Here is a 23,061-nt window from a genome sequence, read left to right on the forward strand (position 1 = left end):
TTGCTCAAGCCTGGATCTCAGGCTTGGAGAAGTTAAACTACGATAGGACAGCATGGAGCACAGTAAGGCGCCTCCCGCTGTCCTCTCAGCTGTTCGGGATGCCGCGATTACACCGCGGCGCTCCCGAACAGCTCCGCTAAGCTAACCGGCAGTTTTTTTCCCAGTTTAGACGCCGCAATCAACTTTGATCGTGGGGTCTAAATGGTTAATACCGGAAATCAGCCTGAACGGTGATGTCCAGTATTAGCCTCTGGTCCTGGTTGCTCATAGCAACCGGGACCCCGCAGGTACGGGTTCACATACTTGGAGCTGGCCACGAGCGCAAATATACACTCGTGGTCGTTAAGGGGTTAAAGGAAATCTGTCATCAGTATCACCCGCACTAACCTGCAGCATGCATGCGACGATTCACCCTGGAAGCAGCGTATGCACTGTAGAGTAAACCAGCAGCGAAAGGAGGGAGGGGGGTTTATGCATATGGATGATCCTTCAAAGCCTAGCTAATTAAGGAAAAAGCTAAGCTAACCAAGGAGGAAGGAAGGCGGGGCCAAGCCAGACCAGAACAAGCCAGCCTGATGAAGGATGACAGCTAAGAGGATGCTAACAGAGGAGGCCATCTTTGGACATCCCAAGATGGATCCAACACACACAAACCCCAGCTGGTGAGACAAGTCTAAGGACATGCCTACATAACCTTCCTACTGTATGTTAAGGAATGTCTTTACATGAAGATGTCTTGTTTTATGTCTGCCATGATGTCAGGAAGATTACAATAAATGTATGATTTTTATACAAGCAAGAAATCATTTGTTCTCCATGGTTGACCGTGTCATTGCGACCGGTATATTTAACAAGAATGCAATCGGCTTACCGCGCCTCTCTGATACCTGCCAGCGGGAGTCTCGGATCAGATATCGGGGACATTTGCAGAAATGTCCAGTATCGGTCCAGATACCATTATCGGGACATCCCCATTTACTTAGAAAAGGATATTCTCATTTTAGAAAGTTAGTCCCTATCCATAGGATATGGGACACTTAGTGGATCCCAAGCTATGGGACACCCACTGATCTCAATAATGTAGGAGACTATGTTCCATAATGAACAGAGAAGCCATCACTCTTTATTCTTCTTGGTGCTCCATTTATTTTCAGAAAGTTTGTCCTATTTTTTTCAGGATGACCCAATCCGATCTACTAGTTATTCACATATCCTAGGGACAGGGGATAACTTTCAGAAATGAACTGTGATGCCATACACAACCCATGGACAGGTGGTGCTAACAGTTGGCAACGTTCAGCGCACTCCATACCTGACTGGGCACCAGGTGGAGAAAACTGTTCCCTGAAGAGAAATGGGTCCAAGCAGCTGATGAGAGATGAGAGTCAGCAAAGCCACTCAGCATTTCTCTTCAGGGAACAGTTTTTATTTTCACTATACCGCCACTAATAGCGGTCACAGAGCGATCTCAGAAATTGGCTATTAATCAAAATATAACATTATTGATACCACACAGTGAATGGTATAAACAAAAAAATATACTAAAAACAAGAGAAGTGCAATTTTTTAGGTCACAGAATAGGTGAAGAACGGATAACCTAAAAAATAAATACACCCCCCAGAGATGTAGGAGGCGATAACTACTTCACAGAATGGTCCTCAGGCAGTGATCACATGATCTAAGCTGTGGGACAAACGCTTTCTGTACAAGATTGACCTGGCGCGGCTCCTGTACGGGATGTGTGGACTGCCGTGTCACGTGGGAGAGGCGGCCAGCTCGGTATTCAGGTCGTATGGAGTTGGCGGCTGCCGTGGGACAGTGGGAGCCATCAGAGGAGACGGAGGGTGGTGTTTCCCGCGGAAGTCCCGGGGACAGCGGTCACGTCTCCCAGAGTCAAAGCATTTGCAGCGGCGCCTCCGTGGGGCTTCTGTACGATGAGGAATTGGGCGCAACAAAATCACGTGACGGCGTATTGAGGTCTACAGCAGCTCAGCTGTCCACCTACCTCCTCCCCGCACAGCAGAGCTCTGAGGTGAGGGCGTGGCCAGGAGAGGTCACGTGACTGCCGCTCTGCGTCACGTGTTTACACATCGCTGATTTATAAGGGGTTGGTACAGGTTACTGTGGGGCATGGATCAGTTCTTGGGGTGAACGCATCGTTACTTAATTGACCATCTGCTCAATTAGTTTTGTTATGATAGATGTGAGGTAACCATTTGGCAGGCTACACTCTGTGCCACAGCTACTGCCTCTAGTGGTTCATCAAAATAAAAACTACAGTGCCAAAACCGAAAATGTAGGCTATGCTTGGCGGAAACCAAAAATGATTTTCCCAATTCACAGGGGTTTTGTTTTGTAAAATTGTATTAAATTAGACTTGTAGTCAAGGCAACCAATCGTAAAGACTGAGCGAGCCTTACATTATGTATAGAACAAAGCAGTTTGAGTTGTGCCCTTATATATACACACAAATATATACCAAAAGTGGGCAAACCGTGTGTAAAGGTAGGTATACGAATTGAAACGAGAGTGGGTAGGGTGGGGCACATCACAATGACGTCAGTGGTCGGATGAAACCTGTGCGTATTAGTAGGGACAGTTTCCCCTCCTACAAACACAGGCAAATAAATCAGCCTTAACCTCTTCAGGACGTGGGGCGTATGCATACGCCCTGCATCCCGAGTCCTTAAGGATGCCCGTGGGAATTCTGGTCTCCGCCGCTAGCTGAGACCCCCCCCCCCCCATGTCGGTGATTGCAGAAAATCGCATGTCAATTCAGACATGCGATTTTCTGCTATTCCGGGCTGATCGGGTCTCTGGTGACCCGATCACCCGGAAAATAGGGATGATCGGAGCTGTCAGTGACAGCCCCGATCATCCTGAGGGATAGGAGCGAGGTCACAGTGCTGCGATCTCCTCCTATCCCCTGCCATTGGTCAGAATTGAATTCTGACCAATGGCAGCGCACGACAGTGGGTTGCCATGGAAACCCCCGGCTCTGTCCACCCCTGGATGTCGGGCAGAACCGGGGGAGAAGATGCGTGGGGACCGCCGATCATCACTGGAGACTGCGGAGATCACGGCGCAGGTAGGGAAGCGACGGGGGGGGGGAGGAAGGGGGCAGTAAAGCGGTCTTTACTGCTGCATTCCTAGTGGTTGCCAAACTACAACTCCCAACATGCCCATCTTTTGCAACATCTGGAGGGTCACAGTTTGGTGACCACTGTTACAGTGGTGCCCAAACGGTAGCCCTCCAGATGATGCCAAACTACAACTCTCAGCATGCCTAGACTGCCCAGGCCTGCTGGGAGTTGTAGTTCTGTAACATCTGTCCCTTCAGATTTTGCCATTTTCATGAAAATTTTGAAAATTGCTGCTCTACTTTGAAGCCCTTATCAACATAAATATGGTTAAAATGTAATAGAAAAAACGGCCACTAGGCGCTGTTCTGTTTCCTGCCACAATTAATACAGCGAGGTTGATCTCCTCCCGGCCTGGCAGGAGTCCAAACTGAGGAAGTGTTTCTCTGCACTGAGTTTTATTGACAGCTGTACAGAAAGTGAAAGCTCCACAGATTCTCACAGAAAGCTGCACAGAGTGAAGGCTGCAGGAGAGCCTCACTGATCGCAACACAGACTGAAGCATGCACAGAGCCTGAGGACTTCTATTCATCACAGTGCGGCAACCATGTGAGGGCAGAAGTGGTCCCAGCAGGCTTCAGTGATGTCATGCCTGCTGGGAAACACCCACTTTCTCTTGCCGGGAAATTGCACTATGTGAGCAAGAATAATGGTAAGATACAGAGCTTTTTTTTTAAGGGTGGGAGGGGTGTAACAAGTAGTTAGGGAACATAGCCTGAGTTATTTAGAACATTTTATTTGGTGACAGGTACTCTTTAAATGAAATGTGTAAACATTGAATGGCATGTAAATCCTTGTAATGTTATAGGCTGATCATACTGTCTAACCATATTGTGTTTTTTTAAATTAATATTCAGATTGAGAATTTGGATAAGAGTTTGGAAGACTTACTTGTACGGGTTGATGAGTTTGTTGGAATGCTGGATATGGTAAGTCTGTACCATACTGCAGGTTTAGAATATTTGTATGGTATATGGCACATTTACATTTAAGTATATAGCACATTGCTGTGGGGATTTAATACCTTCCCACCCTGCACCGTCCATTTATAGTAAAGGCAGAAATGCATCAAGGGCTCCATAAATGTACAGCAGCTATGCACACACACCATCACCTACCTTTCATATTTCCAGAACTCTAAGATATGTGATGGGCAATGTGTGAATGGGTTTTCCCAACACATGTTGATGAGATATGCCATAAATATTTCATCAGTAGATGACACAGCGCCATTCCCATCTGTAGCTGCATATCGATTTCAATTTAAGTGAATACAGTTACAAATAGTTAAAGGGGTACTCCGTCCCTAAGATATCTTATCCCCTGTCCAAAGGATAGGGGATGAGATGTGTGATCGCAGGGGTCCCACACTGGGAACCCCCTGCAATCTCTCATGCAGCACCCACCTGTCTCAGCTGCACGGAGCGACGATAGCTCCGTGTCCGAAGTCTCATGACCACGGAGTCTCGTGGAGTCTCGTGATGTCACTTCTCCGCCCCCTTGTGACATCACGGCCCTCCCCATCAATTCAAGTCTATGGGAGGGGGGCGTACATGGTGACTTACTCTCACTAGACTTCTTTTGCAGTAGTTCAGGCCGAAAAATATTTTTTGCTCTAAAATAGGCTCTATGTATGTGACTCCGTGGATAGCCACAATCAAGAAACCTCCTGGTAAGTTTGGAACTCTCATTTTCAAAGGTCTCTTCTTGGGAACAATTACGCCTCATGCCTAAGAATTGACCCACAGGTATCCCCTTCTTTAGAGGGGATGGGTGACAGCTTTCCCAATGTAATAAGTTGTTTGTCGCTGTTTCTTGAGGGCAAACTGAACAACTGCCACGTGGGTCTGAACCCCATTTAGGGCCTTTAGTAGAACAGATATAGTTAGAATGTGGCAAGACATACTGACTCTTTACTAAAATGTCTCTGAGTGATTTGCTACGCATTGCTGTCACTAATCTTTGATTTGGCAGCAGCCCTCTCAATTCCTGATCCTGCTTCAGGATGGGCCAAAATTTCTGAAATGAGTCCATCATGTCACGACAGCCTGTATGAAAATCAGTGATCATCCTCACATCAGGTGTCTCTCTTTTTTTACCTTTGGAAATGAATAATTGTGAACGTTGTTGATGTCTTGCTTCTACCTATCCACTAGAAACAACCTTTGATGTATATCCTCTTTGTAAAAATCTCTGCTCTAAATCAAATGCCTGTCTCTCTAATTCTTCATCTTCATTACATATCCTTCGAGCTCTAATGAATTGTCCATACAGAATAGCTCTAATGGTGTAAGGTGGATGAGATGACTTAGCATGCAGTACAGAATTAACACTGGTATCTTTTCTGTGTATTGTGGTATGTAATCTGCCGTCCTGATTACAAGAAATCCTAAGGTCAAGGAAGTCAATAGGATATTATGAGTCAATTTGATATTGACATTATTACAGTTTAGTTTCTGCAGAGTTATGTATGCTGGGCACTATAGAGGAAGAGTGGTACAGTTACCTATAGCAACCAATCAGATTGCTTCTGTCATTTTTAGACATTTAAAAGAGCTGATTGGTTTCTATAGGCAACTGCTCCACTTTCTCTGCACAGGTTTTTGATTAATTTCCCCCCAATATGTTTAAGGAGTCATGAAATAAAAAAAATTGATATGTTGTAGTACTTAAGTACTACAACATATCTCTAATATACTTTAATAAAAAAAAAAGTGATTTTAAACCAGTTTCAAATCACTTTTTTTTTATGCTTTATTAGATAAAGAAACATACAGAAAAAAAGGAATCACCATTATACACTTAAAACCCCACCCTCCCCCTCCCTCCCCTGCCCAGAGGGGAAAAAATAAAATAAAATTTTTATATGAAATTATAATATAATTATAAATTTAAAATATATAAAATTAAAATATGATTATAAATAAAGAATGTCATTCCTCTATTTCACCTGCTTCCTAATAACCTGCCACCACTCCTGGATAGGAATTCTATCCTTTAGTATCTGTCTCCTAACTATAATCCTTCTCGCATGGAACAATCCCAACATTATTTTTTTTTTTACTTTTCTTGTCACCCTGAAAGACAGGATCCAACCCTAGTAAGGCTACTCCCACCGATAAATCCAACTTCACCTTCCATTCCCTTTCTATTGCCTCCTTCACTTCCTTCCAGAAGGCGCTGATCCATGCGCAGGCCCAAAGCATGTGCAACATATCAGCTCCCTCCTGCCCACACTTTGGGCATGCGATGGACCCCCACCCCCATATCTTCTTCATCAACTTTGGGGTATAATAAAGCATGTAAACAATATTGAACTGGATCATCTTATGATTGTTGTATTGGGGAATCTTATGTATTTTTCTGTATATGTCTTCCCATTGGGAGTCTGTGATCTCTCCTATCTCTTCCTGCCATTTTTTCCTACTGACATGTTTCAGCTCTTTTCCTGTAACCACCATAATTTCTTTATAAACTTTGGAGAGTAATTCCTTCCCGATATTACCATCTATTAATTTTTTCCAAAAAACATTTGTGTCCACCACTGTTAACCCTTTATTAATTGCACTTTGAAAAACATTTCTCATCCTAATATATTCCAACCATCCCCCCCCCCAATATCCCTCCCCCTTCTTAACTCTTCCCAAGTGACAAACCTATCATTTTTCCATACTTTAATCTTATTTATATTTAGTTGGCTCGTTATCCTGAACTCCCTAGATTTTAAATCCTCGCTAATATTCGTGTTGTCCCAAAATGGTGAGATATCCAACACTCCCTTTATTTTTAATTTCTTTTTAAAGGTGACTCATGTCTTTTTTATATTCCTCATTAGTGTCATATTTCCTAACTCTCCCGTGTCAAACCCTGACTCCAAATATTGGAATATATCCATATAGTGCCCCTTACTATTTTCCATTATATATTGAAAGAAATCCAACTTCCTCCTAAAACTCAAAAAATAAATCTGTGCAGCTAAAAAATAAACCCTTAAGTCCGGAAGGGAGAACCTCCCATCTATTTTTGGCTTACAAAGGTAATCTATCTTAGTCCGGGTCCTCCGGCGTCCCCATATCAGCAGATTAAATGCCGCTATTATCTTTTTAAAGATCAAATCATCGCACCATAATGGGGACGAAGCAAACATATACAGTAGTTTAGGGAGTAGGATTGTTTTAATCAATACAGTTCTATCAGCTCTCGAGACTCTAAAGGAGCTCCAGATTCGGGCCTTCTGTTCAATCTGTTTAACAATGGGAAGCAGATTTAAGGAGTGGTGGTCTTTTATTTCTCTTGAGATCCGAACACCTAGGTATTTGAAGTGTTCATTTCTACCTAAGATTTTTAGATCTGGACAGCGCCACTGCCCCTCTTCTCCCAAAGGGAGGAGGGTAGATTTTGCCCAGTTAATTTCTAACCCTGCAAATGCCCCATATTCACTGATAGTTTTAATAATCTCGTGTAGATCCCCTTCTCTTTTCAAAAAAACCAGCACGTCATCTGCGTACAATGCAAGCTTGTCCTCTCTCTCCCCCTCACTCCAAAGCCCTCAATTCCTCCATCCTTTCTGATTTTTACCGCCAGTGGTTCAATACTGAGCGTGAAGAGCAAGGGGGAGAGAGGACAACCCTGCCTAGTCCCTCTTGTCAAACTAAATTGTTCTGACCTACCTCCTTGCACCGATACCCGTGCTACTGGGTCAGAGTACAATAAACTAATCATATCTATAAACTTATTCCCCAGACTGAACCCCCTCAATGTTTCCCACAAAAAAAAAACACTCCACCCTGTCGAACGCCTTAGAGGCATCCTACGACAGGATGGAGTTGGAGACCTCCCCCAACCTAGACCCCAATTCTATATTAGCCAGAACCCTAAAAATATTATGACAGGCCATTCGGCCTGAGATGAATCCGCATTGGTCCCAATGGACCAGGTCCTCAATACCCCCCTGTAGCCTAAGTGCCAGGGCCTTGGCATAGATTTTAATATCGGTGTTGAGCAAAGAGATGGGCCTATACGAGCCCATCTCCTCCTCACTCTTCCCTTCCTTCAACAGGAGAATTATAATAGATTCCCTCATTGAGGGCAGGAGCCCGGTTCCCTCCCCACTTGAAGACAGGACTCGGGCTAATGCAGGTAGCAAACATTTACTGTATCTTCTGTATACCTCAAAAGGGAGGCCATCGCTCCCAGGGGTGGTCTTGCCCTGCGTTCTCTTTAGAGCATTCTCTAATTCCCCCACATCCACTGGATTCTCCATCTCCACCCTAATTTCCTTTGGGACCTGGGGAAGCCCTATTGTTTCTAAATACCTCTTTATTTCTTCTCCTTTTTTTATCTATTTCTGTTGTGTATAACTCCTTATAGTATTCCCCGAATTCTCTAAGAACCTCTTTCCTTCCCACACATTCCTTACCTTCCCTACCTATAATTTTTTTGCTTTTTGGGGGGCCTTTTTGTTGATTTACTAACGACATAAGGAACTTATTTGAGGTGCCAGCCTCTACCAGTCTCTGATGCCCCTGAAAAAGATAACTGCTCTTACTTTTGCTTAACAGGTAGCCATCCAGGGCATCCTGCCACTCCTGCCACTTCTTTTTATCCTCCTCCGTGGGATACTTTACTTGCTCTTCCTCTGCCTTTGCATAGTTCTTTCTCAACTCTTCCTCTTTACTCTTGAATTCCCACTTCTTCCTTTTGATTGCTCTAACTAACTCTCCCCTAAGGAACGCCTTCCATGCTTCCCATACTATCTGATCGCTCCCTGTGCCCCAGTTATTCCTGCAATACTCTTCAAGCTTCTTTAGTATCCCTCCATTATCTATGAGAGCAAACCAGTGTGCATTGATTTTAGGCATCCCCTCCCTGGGCGTCCCTCCTGTAACTATATTTATCTCTATCGCTGCATGATCGGACAAACAGCGAGTGAGATAACGGATCTGACTTATTTTGTCCCAGCTTTGGGGGTTGCCAATACATGTATCTATTCTGGACAGAGTTCGGCTGGTCTTATTCCAACAGGAGTACTTTCTAGCTTCAGGATTTTGCATCCTCCAAATATCCCCCCAGCCGAACTCTGTGCAGATTTTAGCCAATGGGGACACCCCCAAATTTCTGACTGTTCCCTGCATACGAAGTCTATCTAAATCTTCCGAGATTGCGCAATTCATATCCCCCTGCAGGAACATAGGGCAGTCCTTCCCTGCACAGAACTCAAAAAGCTCTATCAAAATATCCGAAGACAAGGGGGGGGGGATATAAACAAAGGCTAATACACAAATCAGACCATCCAAATTCCCATATAAGAAAATAAAACGCCTATAATCATCCACCCTCTTCCCAAACAATTCCCATTTTTTTATTTTATGAAAAAGGACCGAAACTCCCCTTGAATGCGAAGAAAAAAAAGAGTGGTATACGCTGCCCCACCAATTTCTATCCAGAAGATACGCAGTGTCCCTTGTGAGGTGTGTCTCAAGCAGATCCACCACGCAAGGGAGATGGTTTCTCACCACCCCCATTACTGCCATTCTCTTGATGTTATCACCTAGTCCCCTGACGTTCCATGCGAGAACCTTGATTTTTATTTGCTTCATTCCTCATTACCTGTAACAGAACAACAAAGGGGGTAAGTGACCAGGCCTAAACTTCCTGAACAATAGAGAGAGAAAAAAATAAATAAAAAACCCACACTTCACCATCCCCTCTGGGCATACATCCCCCACCCCCCCTATCCCCCATCCCAAATTCTTTAATACATTATTTTATTTAAAAAATCGGAATTGGGGGGGGGGGGGTTTAAACTTTTAATAGGGAAGGGGTTAATGAGCTTTTATAATAATAATAAAAAAAAATGTACACTTTTTTTTAGCCCCTATAGGGGGCTATAACATGCAATCTTCTGATTGCACACACTGATCAGTGTAACCGGCGATCTGCTGCTCTAGCCTGCTAGCCAAGCATGGAGCAGTAAATCACCGATCGGACGACTGAGAGGCAGATGAGGACCTTCCCGTCGTCCGGTAAGCTGATCGGGACATCGCGATTTTGTCGCGATAGTCCCGATCAGCTGCTGGGATTCTTTTACTTTTGCTTTAGACGCTGCGATCAACTTTGATTGCGGTGTCTAAAGAGTTAATGCTGGGCATCGGCCCGATCAGCCATGCCTGGCATTAGCCGTGGGTCCTGGCTGCCCATAGCAACCGAGACCCACCGGGTTTAACCCATTCTCCACCAGTGAGAATGGTTTAAAGCCATTATACTGGACCAGGGCGTACAGGTACGCCCTGAGTCCTTAAGGATCGGGGATGCAGGGCATACGCCCTGCGTCCCCAAGAGGATATTAGCTTACCCTGACATACTGTTTAATGGGGTATTCCATGAAAAAACATTTTTCTTCATATCAACTGGTTCAATATAGTTGAACAGGTTTGTAAATTAATTCTATTAAAAAATGTTAATCCTACCAGTACTTATCAGCTGCTGAAGTTGAGTTGTTCTTTTCTGTCTGACAACAGTGCTCTCTGCTGACACCTCGGTCTGTCTCAGGAACTGTCCAGAGCAGGAGAGGTTTGCTATGGGGATTTGCTTATACCCTGGACAGTTCCTGAGACAGACAGAGGTGTCAGCAGAGAGCACACTTGTCAGACAGTAAAGAACAACTCAACTACAGCAGTTAAGTACTGGTAAGGTTTAATAGAAGTAATTTACAAATCTGTTCAACTTTCTGGAGCCAGGTGATACGAAGAAAAATGCTTTTTCATGGAATACCCCTTTAATGTCCACCATGCTGCCATATTAGAGTGATTTTTTTGGGATGTTATTCTAACATTGATTTTTTTTCCCACCAGATCAGAAATGATACTTCTCAAGTAGTTAATGAAAAAGTGCCTCAGATTTACATGAAAGCTGCAGAAATGAGAAAACTGTACCAGAAAATTGACTTGCTTGAGGTATGGACTTGGATGCGACTTGGATCTGTCTAAACTTTTGGTGTTAAGACAGATGAGGAAAAGATATGGGTAACTGCTGCAATATCTGCAATAACATGGTGTAAAAGCAACCTTCTATAGCTGCATCTAATTTAGTCTCACGACCACAGGTTCTTTTGGGTGGGTCACTGCCAAAACAAAGATTTCTGCAAAATTTTCTTGTATATGACATAACTGTATTGAAGTGCCCGATTGACCCCATTAACCTCTTAAGGACACAGTTTTTTTTTTTAATTTTAGCACTTTTTTTTTTTCACTTTACCTACTAAAAATCATAACCCTTTCAATTTTCTACCTACAGACCCATAAGAGGGCTTGTTTTTTTTTTTTGCGCCACCAATTGTACTTTGTAATGACATCAATCATTTTACCACAATCTATGGCGAAACCAGAAAAAAAATATCTGTGGGGTAAAATAAAAAAAATAAAAAATGCCATATTGTAACTTTTGGGGGCTTCCACTTCTGAGGCTGAGGTTGACTGGAGCCTTGGAAAACCGATCGAACAGGGAGGAGGCAGGTTAGTGTCCTCATGCTGTTTTCTCAGCTGATTGAGACCCACGATTTCCCCGTGATGATACGGATAAGCGCCGCTAAGCTGCTGGCAGTGTATTTTCGGTGTCTAAAGCGTTAATGCTGGGCATTGACCCGATGTCTGGCATTAGCCATGGATCCTAGCTGCTGGCAGCAACTGGGATCGAATGGATATGAAGCAAGCTCAGCTCAGCTCCTGAGCTCGCTTCATAGACCTGCCACACAACAGCACCCTATATGTATGTGTGAGTATATATATATATATTAGGGATGTAAGAAAAAATCGATTCTCGCGATAATCGCGATTTTTTCATTTGCCGATACAGAATCGATTCAAAATATTTTTGAATCGATTCTTTTAGGGATGTGGAATTTTTATCTGCGGACGCCCGGAACAGCATGTCATGTCCTGGGCATCAGGAGATAAAAGTTCCACATTTGTGGAGCCGGGCAGGCCGGATCTGACACGGCTATGGAGCGGGCTCCGACTCGTGCCCACTCCGTACTATGCGACCCCCGGCTGATTTCAGTAGCCGGGGGCCACCGCTAATAGCCAGCATGCGGCAATCGCCGCGGCTGGCTATTAAAGGAGTATCCGGTGCGCACTTTTCTCATTTTATCCTATCCAGGCTGCAAAATAAAACGCACTTTATCTTACCTGCCAACGAGCCCCCGGAGCTCCGGTACAGGTGTTCGGTCCCCGGGCTGTATTCTTCTTACTTCCTGTTAGTCCGGCACGTCACATGGAGCTTCAGCCTATCACCAGCCGCAGCGATGTCCCGCCTCTGCTGGTGATAGGCTGAAGCTCCATGTGACGTGCCGGACTAACAGGAAGTAAGAAGAATACAGCCCGGGGACCGAACACCTGTACCGGAGCTCCGGGGGCTCGTTGGCAGGTAAGATAAAGTGCGTTTTATTTTATTTTGCAGCCCGGACGGGATAACATGAGAAAAGTGAGCACCGGAGTACTAGATCGCCGCTGTCAAAGCTGACAGCGGCGTCTATTGGGATCTATGAATGCTCCCAGGTGGGCGATATATCGGGATATATCGCGATGTATCGTCACCTAGACGGTATCGCGATATATCGGGATATATCAAATCGCCACACTGGTATCGCGATTCGAATCGAATCGCCAAATTCTTGGCGATTCACACCCCTAATATATATATATAGTCGGTCGTTAAGGGGTTAAACTTAGAAAATTTTGTCATTGCTTGCTAAAAATACTTGACATGAATAGCCAGCATAAGAGCATGTCATAATAAGAAATACTTTATCTAATTCAGACAGAAAAAAACTCTGTATTCCTCTATGAAGCTGAAACACTTATGAGGGTGTTAAAGGGGTATTCCGGGCAAAAACATCTTATCCCCTATCTAAAGGATAGGGGATAAGATGTCATATCGTGGGGGGCCGGCTGCTTTTTTTGTATTGGGGCAGTGAGGCACTTACTGCAGATAAATTTGAGGTCATTTCTGTAACATTAAAGTATCTGACATGAGTGCTATGTCCAGATAGGTTTTCTTGAAATGAATGCTTCGCATCTCGCAGATCAAGTGTACTGTTCTATGTGTTTCAGGCCTTTGTGAAGAGGGTTGGAAGCAATGTTGCACAGATGGAGGAGCAGGTTACACAGGCTGAAACCAGTCTTGGGACATTTCCCAATCCACTTAAGAAAATCTTCCAGAACATCAGTTCTTCACCTCTCTTTTCTCCTTCCGTGAGTACCTGTTGAAATGCTTGTTTTAGTCGAATCTTAGGGATTTTCCAATTATAAATAAATGTTATGTACTGTAAACATGCTCACTCATGCCTTGTGTGTCCATCTTTCTACCTTCTGTGGACGGTTTAGCATTTTGCACTGTGGTTTTATTATTTACATGCGCTGCTTGAGGAAATTGGATGCTCCTGCTTGGCAAGAATAAAAGTGGGAAAACCACATCTCCCTTGTTGCACCCTTTCATTGCTTGTGCAAATAAAGGAAATCTACAGTGGGGTGGAGTGAGCATCTGGCAACTGCTAAATACAGTTATGACGGAGCGGTCACGCCCCCTCCCATAGGCTTGCATTGAGGGGGCGGAGCGTGACTTCACACGGGGGCGGAGCCGTGACGTCACTATGCTCCGTCCCCGTGATCGCGAGTAATCAGACCCGGAACGAGCACGCTCCAGGGGCTGATTCTAACGGGGTCCGGCGTGGAAGAACACGGGGGTCCCCAGCGGCGGGACCCCCGCGATCAGGCATCTTATCCCCTATCCTTTGGATAGGGGATAAGATGTCTTAGCGCCGGAGTACCCCTTTAAGGACCAAAGCGTTTTTTAGCACATCTGACCACTGTCACTTTAAGCATTAATAACTCTGGAATGCTTTTACTTATGAATTTGATTTCGAGATAGTTTTTTCGTGACATATTCTACTTTAACATAGTGGTACATTTTTGTCAATACAGTACTTGCATAATTTCTGAAAAATTCCCAAATTTCATGAAAAATTTTAACATTTTTCTAACTTTGAAGCTCTCTGCTTGTAAGGAAAATAGACCTATCAAATACATTTTATATTGATTCACAAATACAATATGTCTTCTTTCTATTGGCATCATAAAGTTGACATGTTTTTACTTTTGGAAAACATCAGAGTGCTTCAATGTTCAGCAGCAATTTTCAAATTTTTCATGAAATTTTAAAAATCTGAATTTTTCAGGGATTAGTTCAGTTTTGACGTGGATTTGAAGGGCCTTCATATTGGAAATACCCCATAAATGACCCCATTATAGAAACTGCACCCCTCAAAGTATTCAAAATGACATTCAGAAAGCAGGAATAGCAGCAAAGTGAAGGAAAAAATTCAAAATCTCCATTTTTTTACACTTGCATGTTCTTGTAGACCCAGTTTTTGAATTTTTACAAGGGGTAATAGGAGAAAAAGCCCCCCAAAATTTGTAACCCAATTTCTCGAGTAAGGAAATACCTCATATGTGTACGTAAAGTGCTCTGTGGGTGCACTAGAGGGCTCAGAAGGGAAGGAGCGACAATGGGATTTTGGAGAGTGAATTTTGCTCAAATGGGGGCATGTCACATTTAGGAAGCCCCTATGGTGCAAAAAAAAAAAACAGATGGCATACTATTTGCTGAAATGGTTTTTGGGGGGGGGGGGGGGGAAGTCGCATTTAGGAAGCCCCTATGGTGCCAAAACAGCAAAAAAAAAAAAAAAAAAGAAAACACATGGCCTACTATTTTGGAAACTACACCCCTTAAGGAACGTAAAAAGGGGTACATTGAGCCTTAACACCCCACAGGTGTTTGACGACTTTTCATCTGAAGTCTGATGAAAATGAACATTTTTATATTTGTCACTAAAATGCTGGTTTTTCCCCACATTTTTTATTTTTACAAGGGGTAATAGGAGAAAATGCTCCCCAAAATTTGTAACCCCATCTCTTCTGAGTATGGAAATACCCCATGTGTAGACGTCAAGTGCTCTGCTGGCGCACTACAATGCTCAGAAGAGAAGGAGCGCCATTGAGCTTTTGGAGAGAGAATTTGTTTAGAATGGAAGTTGGGGACCATGTGTGTTTACAAAGCCCCCCGTCTTGCCTGAACTGTGGACCCCCCCACATGTGACTCCATTTTGGAAACTACACCCCATGCAGAATTTAATAAGGGATGCAGTGAGTATTTACACCCCTCTGGCGTTTGACAGATCTTTGGAACAGTGGGCTGAGAAAATGAAAAATTAAATTTTTTATTTTCACGGACCACTGTTCCAAAAATCTGTCAGACACCCGTGGGGAGTACCGTATATACTCGAGTATAAGCCGACCCGAGTATAAGCCGAGACCCCTAATTTCAACCCAAAATCCCAGGAAAAGTTATTGACTCGAGTATAAGCCTAGGGTGGGAAATACCTCATCCCCCCCTGTCATCATCCAGACCCGTCATTAACATCCTCATCATCCCCTTGTCATCATCCCACACATCCCCCCTTCATCATCCCCTTGTCATCATCCCACACATCCCCTTATCATCCCACACATCCCCCTTCATCATCCCCTTGTCATCATCCCACACATCCCCTTATCATCCCACACATCCCCCCTTCATCATCCCCTTGTCATCATCCCACACATCCCCCCTTCATCATCCCCTTGTCATCATCCCACACATCCCCTTATCCCACACATCCCCCCTTCATCATCCCCTTGTCATCATCCCACACATCCCCTTATCATCCCACACATCCCCCCTTCATCATCCCACACATCCCCTTATCATCCCACACATCCCCCCTTCATCATCCCCTTGTCATCATCCCACACATCCCCCCTTCATCATCCCCTTGTCATCATCCCACACATCCCCTTATCCCACACATCCCCCCTTCATCATCCCCTTGTCATCATCCCACACATCCCCTTATCATCCCACACATCCCCCCTTCATCATCCCCTTGTCATCATCCCACACATCCCCTTATCATCCCACACATCCCCCCTTCATCATCCCCTTGTAATCATCCCACACCCCCCCCCTTCATCATCCCCACCCCCCTTCATCATCCCCACACCCCCCCCCCTTCATCATCCTCTTCTCATCATTCGCCCTCAGTGGTCTTCAACCTGCGGACCTCCAGAGGTTTCAAAACTACAACTCCCAGCAAGCCCGGGCAGCCATCGGCTGTCCGGGCTTGCTGGGAGTTGTAGTTTTGAAACCTCCGGAGGTCCGCAGGTTGAAGACCACTGCGGCCTTCAACATGCGGACCTCCAGAGGTTTCAAAACTACAACTCCCAGCAAGCCCGGGCAGCCATCGGCTGTCCGGGCTTGCTGGGAGTTGTAGTTTTGAAACCTCCGGAGGTCCGCAGGTTGAAGACCACTGCGGCCTTCAACATCATCCAGCCCCCTCTCACCCCCTTTAGTTCTGAGTACTCACCTCCGCTCGGCGCTGGTCCGGTCCTGCAGGGCTGTCCGGTAAGGAGGTGGTCCGGGCTGCTATCTTCACCGGGGGCGCCTCTTCTCCGCGCTTCCGGCCCGGAATAGAGCCGTTGCCTTGACAACGACGCATCTGCGTCGTTGTCAAGGCAACGTGACTATTCTGAGGCCGGGCCCGAAGCGCTTAGAAGAGGCCTCCCCGGTGAAGATAGCAGCCCGGAACCACTATCCCACCGGACGACCTCCTCACCGGACAGCCCTGCAGGACCGGACCAGCGCCGAGCGGAGGTGAGTACTCAGAACTAAAGGGGGTGAGAGGGGGCTGGATGATGTTGAAGGCCGCAGTGGTCTTCAACCTGCGGACCTCCGGAGGTTTCAAAACTACAACTCCCAGCAAGCCCGGACAGCCGATGGCTGCCCTGGCTTGCTGGGAGTTGTAGTTTTGAAACCTCTGGAAGTCCGCAGGTTGAAGACCACTGCGGGTGGGGGAGTTCACTCGAGTATAAGCCGAGGGGGGTATTTTCAGCACGAAAAATCGTGCTGAAAAACTCGGCTTATACTCGAGTATATACGGTAAATGCTTACTGTATCCCTTATTACATTACATGTGTGGTGTACTTTCCAAAATGGGGTTACATGTGGGGGGGTTCCTTGTACTGGCACCAAGGGGGCTTTGTAAACACACGTGGCCTTCAATTCCGGACAAATTTTCTCTCCAAAAGCCCAATGGAGCTCCTTCCTCTTCTGAGCATTGTAGTTCGGCCGCAGAGCACTTTACATCCACATATGGGGTATGTTCTTACTCAGAAGAAATGGGGTTAAAAATTTGGGGGGGCTTATTTTCCCTATTTTCCTTTGTGAAAATGAAAAATTTAAGGTAACATCAGCATTTTAGTTAAAAAAAAATTATTTTTTTCATTTCCCTATCCAACTTTAATGAAAATTCGTCAAACACCTGTGGGGTGTTAAGGCTCAATCTGTTATGTTCCAAGAGGGGTGTTGTTTCCAAAATGGGGTACATGTGGGTATTTATTCTTTTGCGTTTATGTCAGAGCCGCTGTAAAATCAGCCACCCCTGTGCAAATCACCAATTTACATCTCAACTGTACATTGTGCACTCTCAGTCCTGAGCCTTGTTGTGCGTCCGCAGGGCATTTTACACCCACGTATGGGGTATTTCCATACTCAGGGGAAAATTGTGTTACAAATTTTGGGGGTCTTTTTTCCTTTTACCTCTTGTGAAAATAAAAAGTATGGGGCAACACCAGCATGTTGGTGTAATTTTTTTAATTTTTTTACACTAACAGGCTGGTGTAGACTCCAACTTTTTGGGATAAAAGGAGAAAAAGCCCCCCCAAAATTTGTAACACAATTGTTCCAGAGTACAGAAATACCCCATATGTGGCCCTAAACTGTTTCCTTGAAATACGACAGGGCTCCGAAGTGAGAGAGCGCCATGCGCATTTGAGGACTAAATTAGGGATTGCATAGGGGTATTCTACACCAGTGATTCCCAGACAGGGTGCCTCCAGCTGTTGCTTAACTCCCAGCATGCATGGACAGTCAGTGGCTGGCCGGAAATGCTTGGAGTTGTTGTTTTGCAACAGCTGGGGGCTCCGTTTTGTAAACACAGCCGTACGATACGTTTTTCATTTTTATGGGTGGAAGGGGGGGGACAGTGTAAGGGGGTGTATATGTAGTGTTTTACCCTTTATTATGTATTAGTATAGTGTTTTTAGGGTACATTCGCACGGGTGGGGGTTTACGGGGAGTTTCCCGCTAGGAGTTTGCACTGTGGCGGAAAATTTGCCGCAGCTCAAACTTGAAGCAAGAAACTCACTGTAAACCTGCCTGTGTGAATGTACCCCGTGGGGGAGGGGGAAACCTCCAGCTGTTGCAAAACTACAACTCCCAGTATGCACTGACAGACCGTGCATGTTGGGAGTTGTACTTTTGCAACAGCTGGAGGCACACTAATTGGAAAACCTTGAGTTAGGTTCTGTTACCTGCTACACAAGGGTAAGAATTACTGTAAAGAGTGCACACCACAAGATCAATATTCATATATATAACAAATTTTATTAGGTATCACATAAAAAATACAAAAAAGGTTCTGTTACCTAACTCAGCATTTTCCAACCAGTGTGCCTCCAGCTGTTGCAAAACTACAACTCCCAGCATGTACTGATCGCCGAAGGAGATGTAGTTATGCAACAACTGGAGGCACGCACCTACAACTCCCAGCATGCCGAGACAGCCATTTGCTGTGGGAGTTCTTTGGTGGGAGTTCTAGTTTTGCAAGATTTAGAGGGCCACGGTTTAGAAACCACCGCACAGTGATCTCCAAACTGTGGCCCTCCAGATGTTGCAAAACTACAAATCCCAGCATGCAACATCTGGAGGGCTACAGTTTAGAGACCACTGTATTCCGTAGTCTGCACGTAGGGAACCGCACCTCATTGCTGCCTGCCGGTAAGTGACTGCCGGTCACAGCACAGTTCCCCCTGTTCTGCCCGGACTGCAGTGGTTGGGCAGAGCGGGGGAACCGAACTGCTATTGATCGGTCGCTTCTGATCGACCAATAGTAGGGATAGGATGGGTGGGACCCCTGTCACCTCACTCCTATCCCTTCAAGGGGATCGTAGGTGTCTTGGACACGCCCGAACCTCCTTATTTTCCGGGTCACCGGAGACCCATATGACCCGGAATCACCGCAGATCTCTGGTCTGAATTTACATGGGGACCCAGGAGTTTGCACGACGTGCATGCTGAATGATTTCAGCAGGCATCCCGATCCAATCGCCACCCGGTGAGCGGCGGGGACCCGAATTCCCATCGCCGTACAAGTACGCCGTTGGTCCTTAAGTACCAGGGAGTCAGGGCGTACCTGTTCGCTCTTGGTCCCTAAGTGGTTAAAGGGGTTATCCCCCATAAGGTGATTTTAGTACGTACCTGTCAGACAGTAATGGACATGCTTAGGAAGGATCGGCGCTTGTCTTGGGGCTAAATGGCTATGTTGTGAGATTACCATAATACTGTGGGTTTCTTTTTGTTAACTGGTATTTGTACAGCAAAAAAAGAGAAATTAGATCAGCTCACCCTATATTTTTCTGTGTCCAAAAGTCCAGCACAACCTCTCCTCGTGAAAGCTCGAAAACAAGCACTGAGGCTGGGTCCTCAGGTGGTTTGATTGCAGACAGAAAATTGGCTTCCGGCTCCCAACTTAGAGTAAAAATTCTAGTTTATTTCAAATCAGGTTAAAATCCAAGTACAGCAAACAAAAAAGGGGAATGGATAAAAAAAAACACAAACGAAACGCACAAATCGCGTTGGTGCGTTTTGTTCGTGTTTTTTTATTTCCTGTTTGTGTTTTCTTCTTTGCCTACAAATCCTATAATTCCATTTTCCTCCCTCCCACACATCAGCCACCCTACCCATTGAAACATAAATGAGCTGCATCCATTCAAAAGACCTGTGGTTTTCAATCAGGGTGCCTACAGCTGTTGCATTAGTTGCAGATTGATCTCTCTCCCACCAAGAGATCGCTCCACCCATTGAAGCAGACAGGCTCTGTGTCATCAGCTGACTAGTGAGTCAGGTCTCGGCCACATTGCAACCTGGGAAAAATCTGAAGCAACAGTCATTTTGTATGCTGTTAAAAATAAATATTGGGGGGGGAAATCACAGAAGAATTGTGAGAAAACCGTCACACACAGGTACAGACACTATATTATGAACTACACTAACTTTACAGCCCCTGTAGCATAGTCAAATAAAAAAAAATCCTGGAATACCCAGTTAACAAACATGGGGCCATTCACACTACAGAATCTCCACCCAGAAAGATTCCTGGGAAACATTCTGTGTGTAGCAGGCTCTGCTGAAATCGGTCAGCATTATGAATGTGCGGAGATGCACTGTCCCCATTAACGGCAATGCAGTCCATGCGGAATTCTGCTGAAAGAATAACATGTTCATTCTTTTGGCGGAAGTCTGCAGTGTGAGCAGTGCATCAGAATCCAATTTAAAACAATGGTAGACTGCTGCATCTGAATTTCCCACAAATTAGTTTCGCCACAGATAATGTTATAAAATAAGTAATGTCATTACAAAGTACGACTGGTGACTCAAAAAACAAGCCCTTTATATGGGTCTGTAGGTGCATATTGAAAGCGTTACGATTTAAAGAATGGGAGGGGGAAAAAATTAAAGTGCAAAAACGTAAATTGTCTGGGTCCTTAAGGCCAAAATGGGCTGAGTCTTTAACGAAGAAGTATATGGACAAAATGTATCCCCTATGCGCAGGATCCGAGCATTCTATGGGAGAGCCGAAGATCACCAAACAGCTCTCCCATAGAACTATATGGAGGGGGCCTGGTGGCCCCCCACTTTGGGCGGGGGGGCATAGCACCCTGCTGTGGAGGAGAGCTGGGCTCTTTACAGGAGATCGCGGGAAGCCCAACACTCGGACCCCCCGTGATCTAAAACATTTTGTCCACAATACTTCTCCTTTAAGGGGTTAAGGCAGTGCTGAAAAATAACGGTGACCAAACTAAATATTGACACTTTGGGCCCAATTAGGACATTACCACTTAAGGGTGTACTCCCTTTTGTTGCCAAGGTTTAGACATTAATGGCTGTGTGTTGAGTTATTTTGAGGGGACCGTAACATAAAACACTGTTACACAGGCTGTGCAATCATTGCTTTACATTGTAGCAGAGAGTCATTTCTTTAGTGTTGTCACATGAAAAGATATAATAGAATATTTACAAAAATGTGAGGGGTGTATTTACTTATGTGAGATACTGTATTTAACCTCTGTTAACAATTTAAGTGAAAAATCACAGCGTGAAAAGGTGCCAAAAATAGGTTAAACAATTACATAAATCACTCAGAAAATATGGAAAACCCTGCCCTCATTTTGGAAAATTAGCTGAAAGTGCAGAACAAAAGGGAATTTTGGAATGTTTGGTGCATTACGTTAATAAAAAGAGTGAAATGCATTTCCCCAAACTTTTCATCTACATTTTAAAGTGTTGATCTGGTGTCAGGATACCTGTTTAAAGTCTCTCTAGACTTGCCCAAAACTCAAGAGATCAGGATATAGATTTGACAGAAGTCCCATAGACTTAAAAGGGGACTTCCGGCAAATCCATATCCTGATGGCTTTAGCAGCAGGAATTTTAAACAGGTATCCTGCCGCCAGACCAACATTGGAATTACGCTTTAAACGGTACTCCAGTAGTAAATGAGGGCCATTGTGCCCACCCTACAGTTATTGTAGTATTAAACTTTATTTTGTTTCCTCTCTAAGGCTGGATTCACACCACGTTTTGTAACTACGGTTCCCGTATATGGCTGGGAGGAGGGGGGCGGGACTTAATCGCGGCAGTTCACACTACATTTTGTACTCAGCCCTATAGGGGAACCATATTTAATGCATGTCTATAAGCCGACCGGAGTGAACCGCAGCCTCCGTTCGGCTGCGTTTTCGGCCATATGCGATTTCCCGACCGCAGGCAAAAACGTGGTCGACCGCGTTTTTGCCTACGGTCGGGAAACCGCATACGGCCGAAAACGCAGCCGACCGGATGCTGCGGTTCCCTCCAGTCAGCTCATAGACATGCATTAAATATGGTTCCTCTATACGGCTGAGTACAAAACGTAGTGTGAACCCAGCCTAACTGGGGCTGATGTTTTATCCCTAGTTACAGAGGATACAGCCACCTGACACTCACAGCAGAGCTCATCTAGCTCTAGCTGGTACCCAGCTAGAACAGGAAGCAGGGAATCTTGTGTTCACAGCACAGCAGGTAGCCATAACCATCTAAATGGTTGCTATGGGCAACTGCACCACTCTTCCTCTACACAGGTTTTGATAAATTGTGTTTACAGGTGTGTTCCACTTTTTATGATGAATGTGCTATGTTTCCTTTATATCTATACAGAAAGCAGCATCTTCTCAGAGAACTCAACCAGCAAGATACGAGCCTCCTACAGTGTTCAGAACTGAAGACTACTTCCCAAGCTGCAGCAGCTGAGCAGAAGACTGGAACTGTACTAGCGCATTTTCAGGGCACTGCCACAGACAATACAGCATTGCACTTTTTACAACACAGACTGATCACTGTTATACACTATAGTCTTCCAGATAGATGTTCTTGAAAAAGAATGAATTTTGTATATAGTGTAATATCAATCAGAGTCTTCCAATAAAAATCAGTATTAGTATTGGTATTGGTTAATGTAGATCATTCTAGTTACTTTATCTGACTTTGAAGGTATATATATTTTTTTAATTCCATTGAAAATACTTAATTTTATAGTGAACTTGTGAGAGATTTTACAATACTACACAATTTGTCCCATACAGAGGCCTGGATTTATCAATCTCTTCTAGACAAGGGAGGTCTGGCCTGTAAGGGGAGTGGAGCAGACGCATGTCCGCCAAGTTCCCGCTT

The 23,061-nt window shown here is 44.8% G+C and overlaps 1 protein-coding gene across 1 annotated transcript; it reads left to right on the top strand.

The window, feature by feature from the left end:
* Positions 1 to 1,716: 1,716 nt before the first annotated feature.
* Positions 1,717 to 22,844, top strand: LOC130273885 (biogenesis of lysosome-related organelles complex 1 subunit 4-like). Its single transcript, XM_056521331.1, has 5 exons — positions 1,717 to 2,033; positions 3,999 to 4,070; positions 10,995 to 11,096; positions 13,251 to 13,391; positions 22,549 to 22,844. The coding sequence occupies exons 1-5, from the start codon at positions 1,794 to 1,796 to the stop codon at positions 22,639 to 22,641; spliced, it is 648 nt and encodes a 215-aa protein (XP_056377306.1). The 5' UTR covers positions 1,717 to 1,793; the 3' UTR covers positions 22,642 to 22,844.
* Positions 22,845 to 23,061: the final 217 nt, after the last annotated feature.

Source organism: Hyla sarda, chromosome 5, assembly GCF_029499605.1.
Source record: "Hyla sarda isolate aHylSar1 chromosome 5, aHylSar1.hap1, whole genome shotgun sequence".
In the NCBI taxonomy this organism is placed as follows: Eukaryota; Metazoa; Chordata; class Amphibia; order Anura; family Hylidae; genus Hyla; species Hyla sarda.

What these genes read in the sequence shown, in the direction of transcription:
- LOC130273885 (XM_056521331.1), top strand. Translation starts at nt 1,794, where the DNA reads ATGGAGTTGGCGGCTGCCGTGGGACAGTGGGAGCCATCAGAGGAGACG. An exon ending in TTGTTGGAATGCTGGATATG is followed by an intron (nt 4,071 to 10,994) that starts GTAAGTCTGTAC and finishes TTTTCCCACCAG; the next exon opens with ATCAGAAATGATACTTCTCA. An exon ending in AGAAAATTGACTTGCTTGAG is followed by an intron (nt 11,097 to 13,250) that starts GTATGGACTTGG and finishes TATGTGTTTCAG; the next exon opens with GCCTTTGTGAAGAGGGTTGG.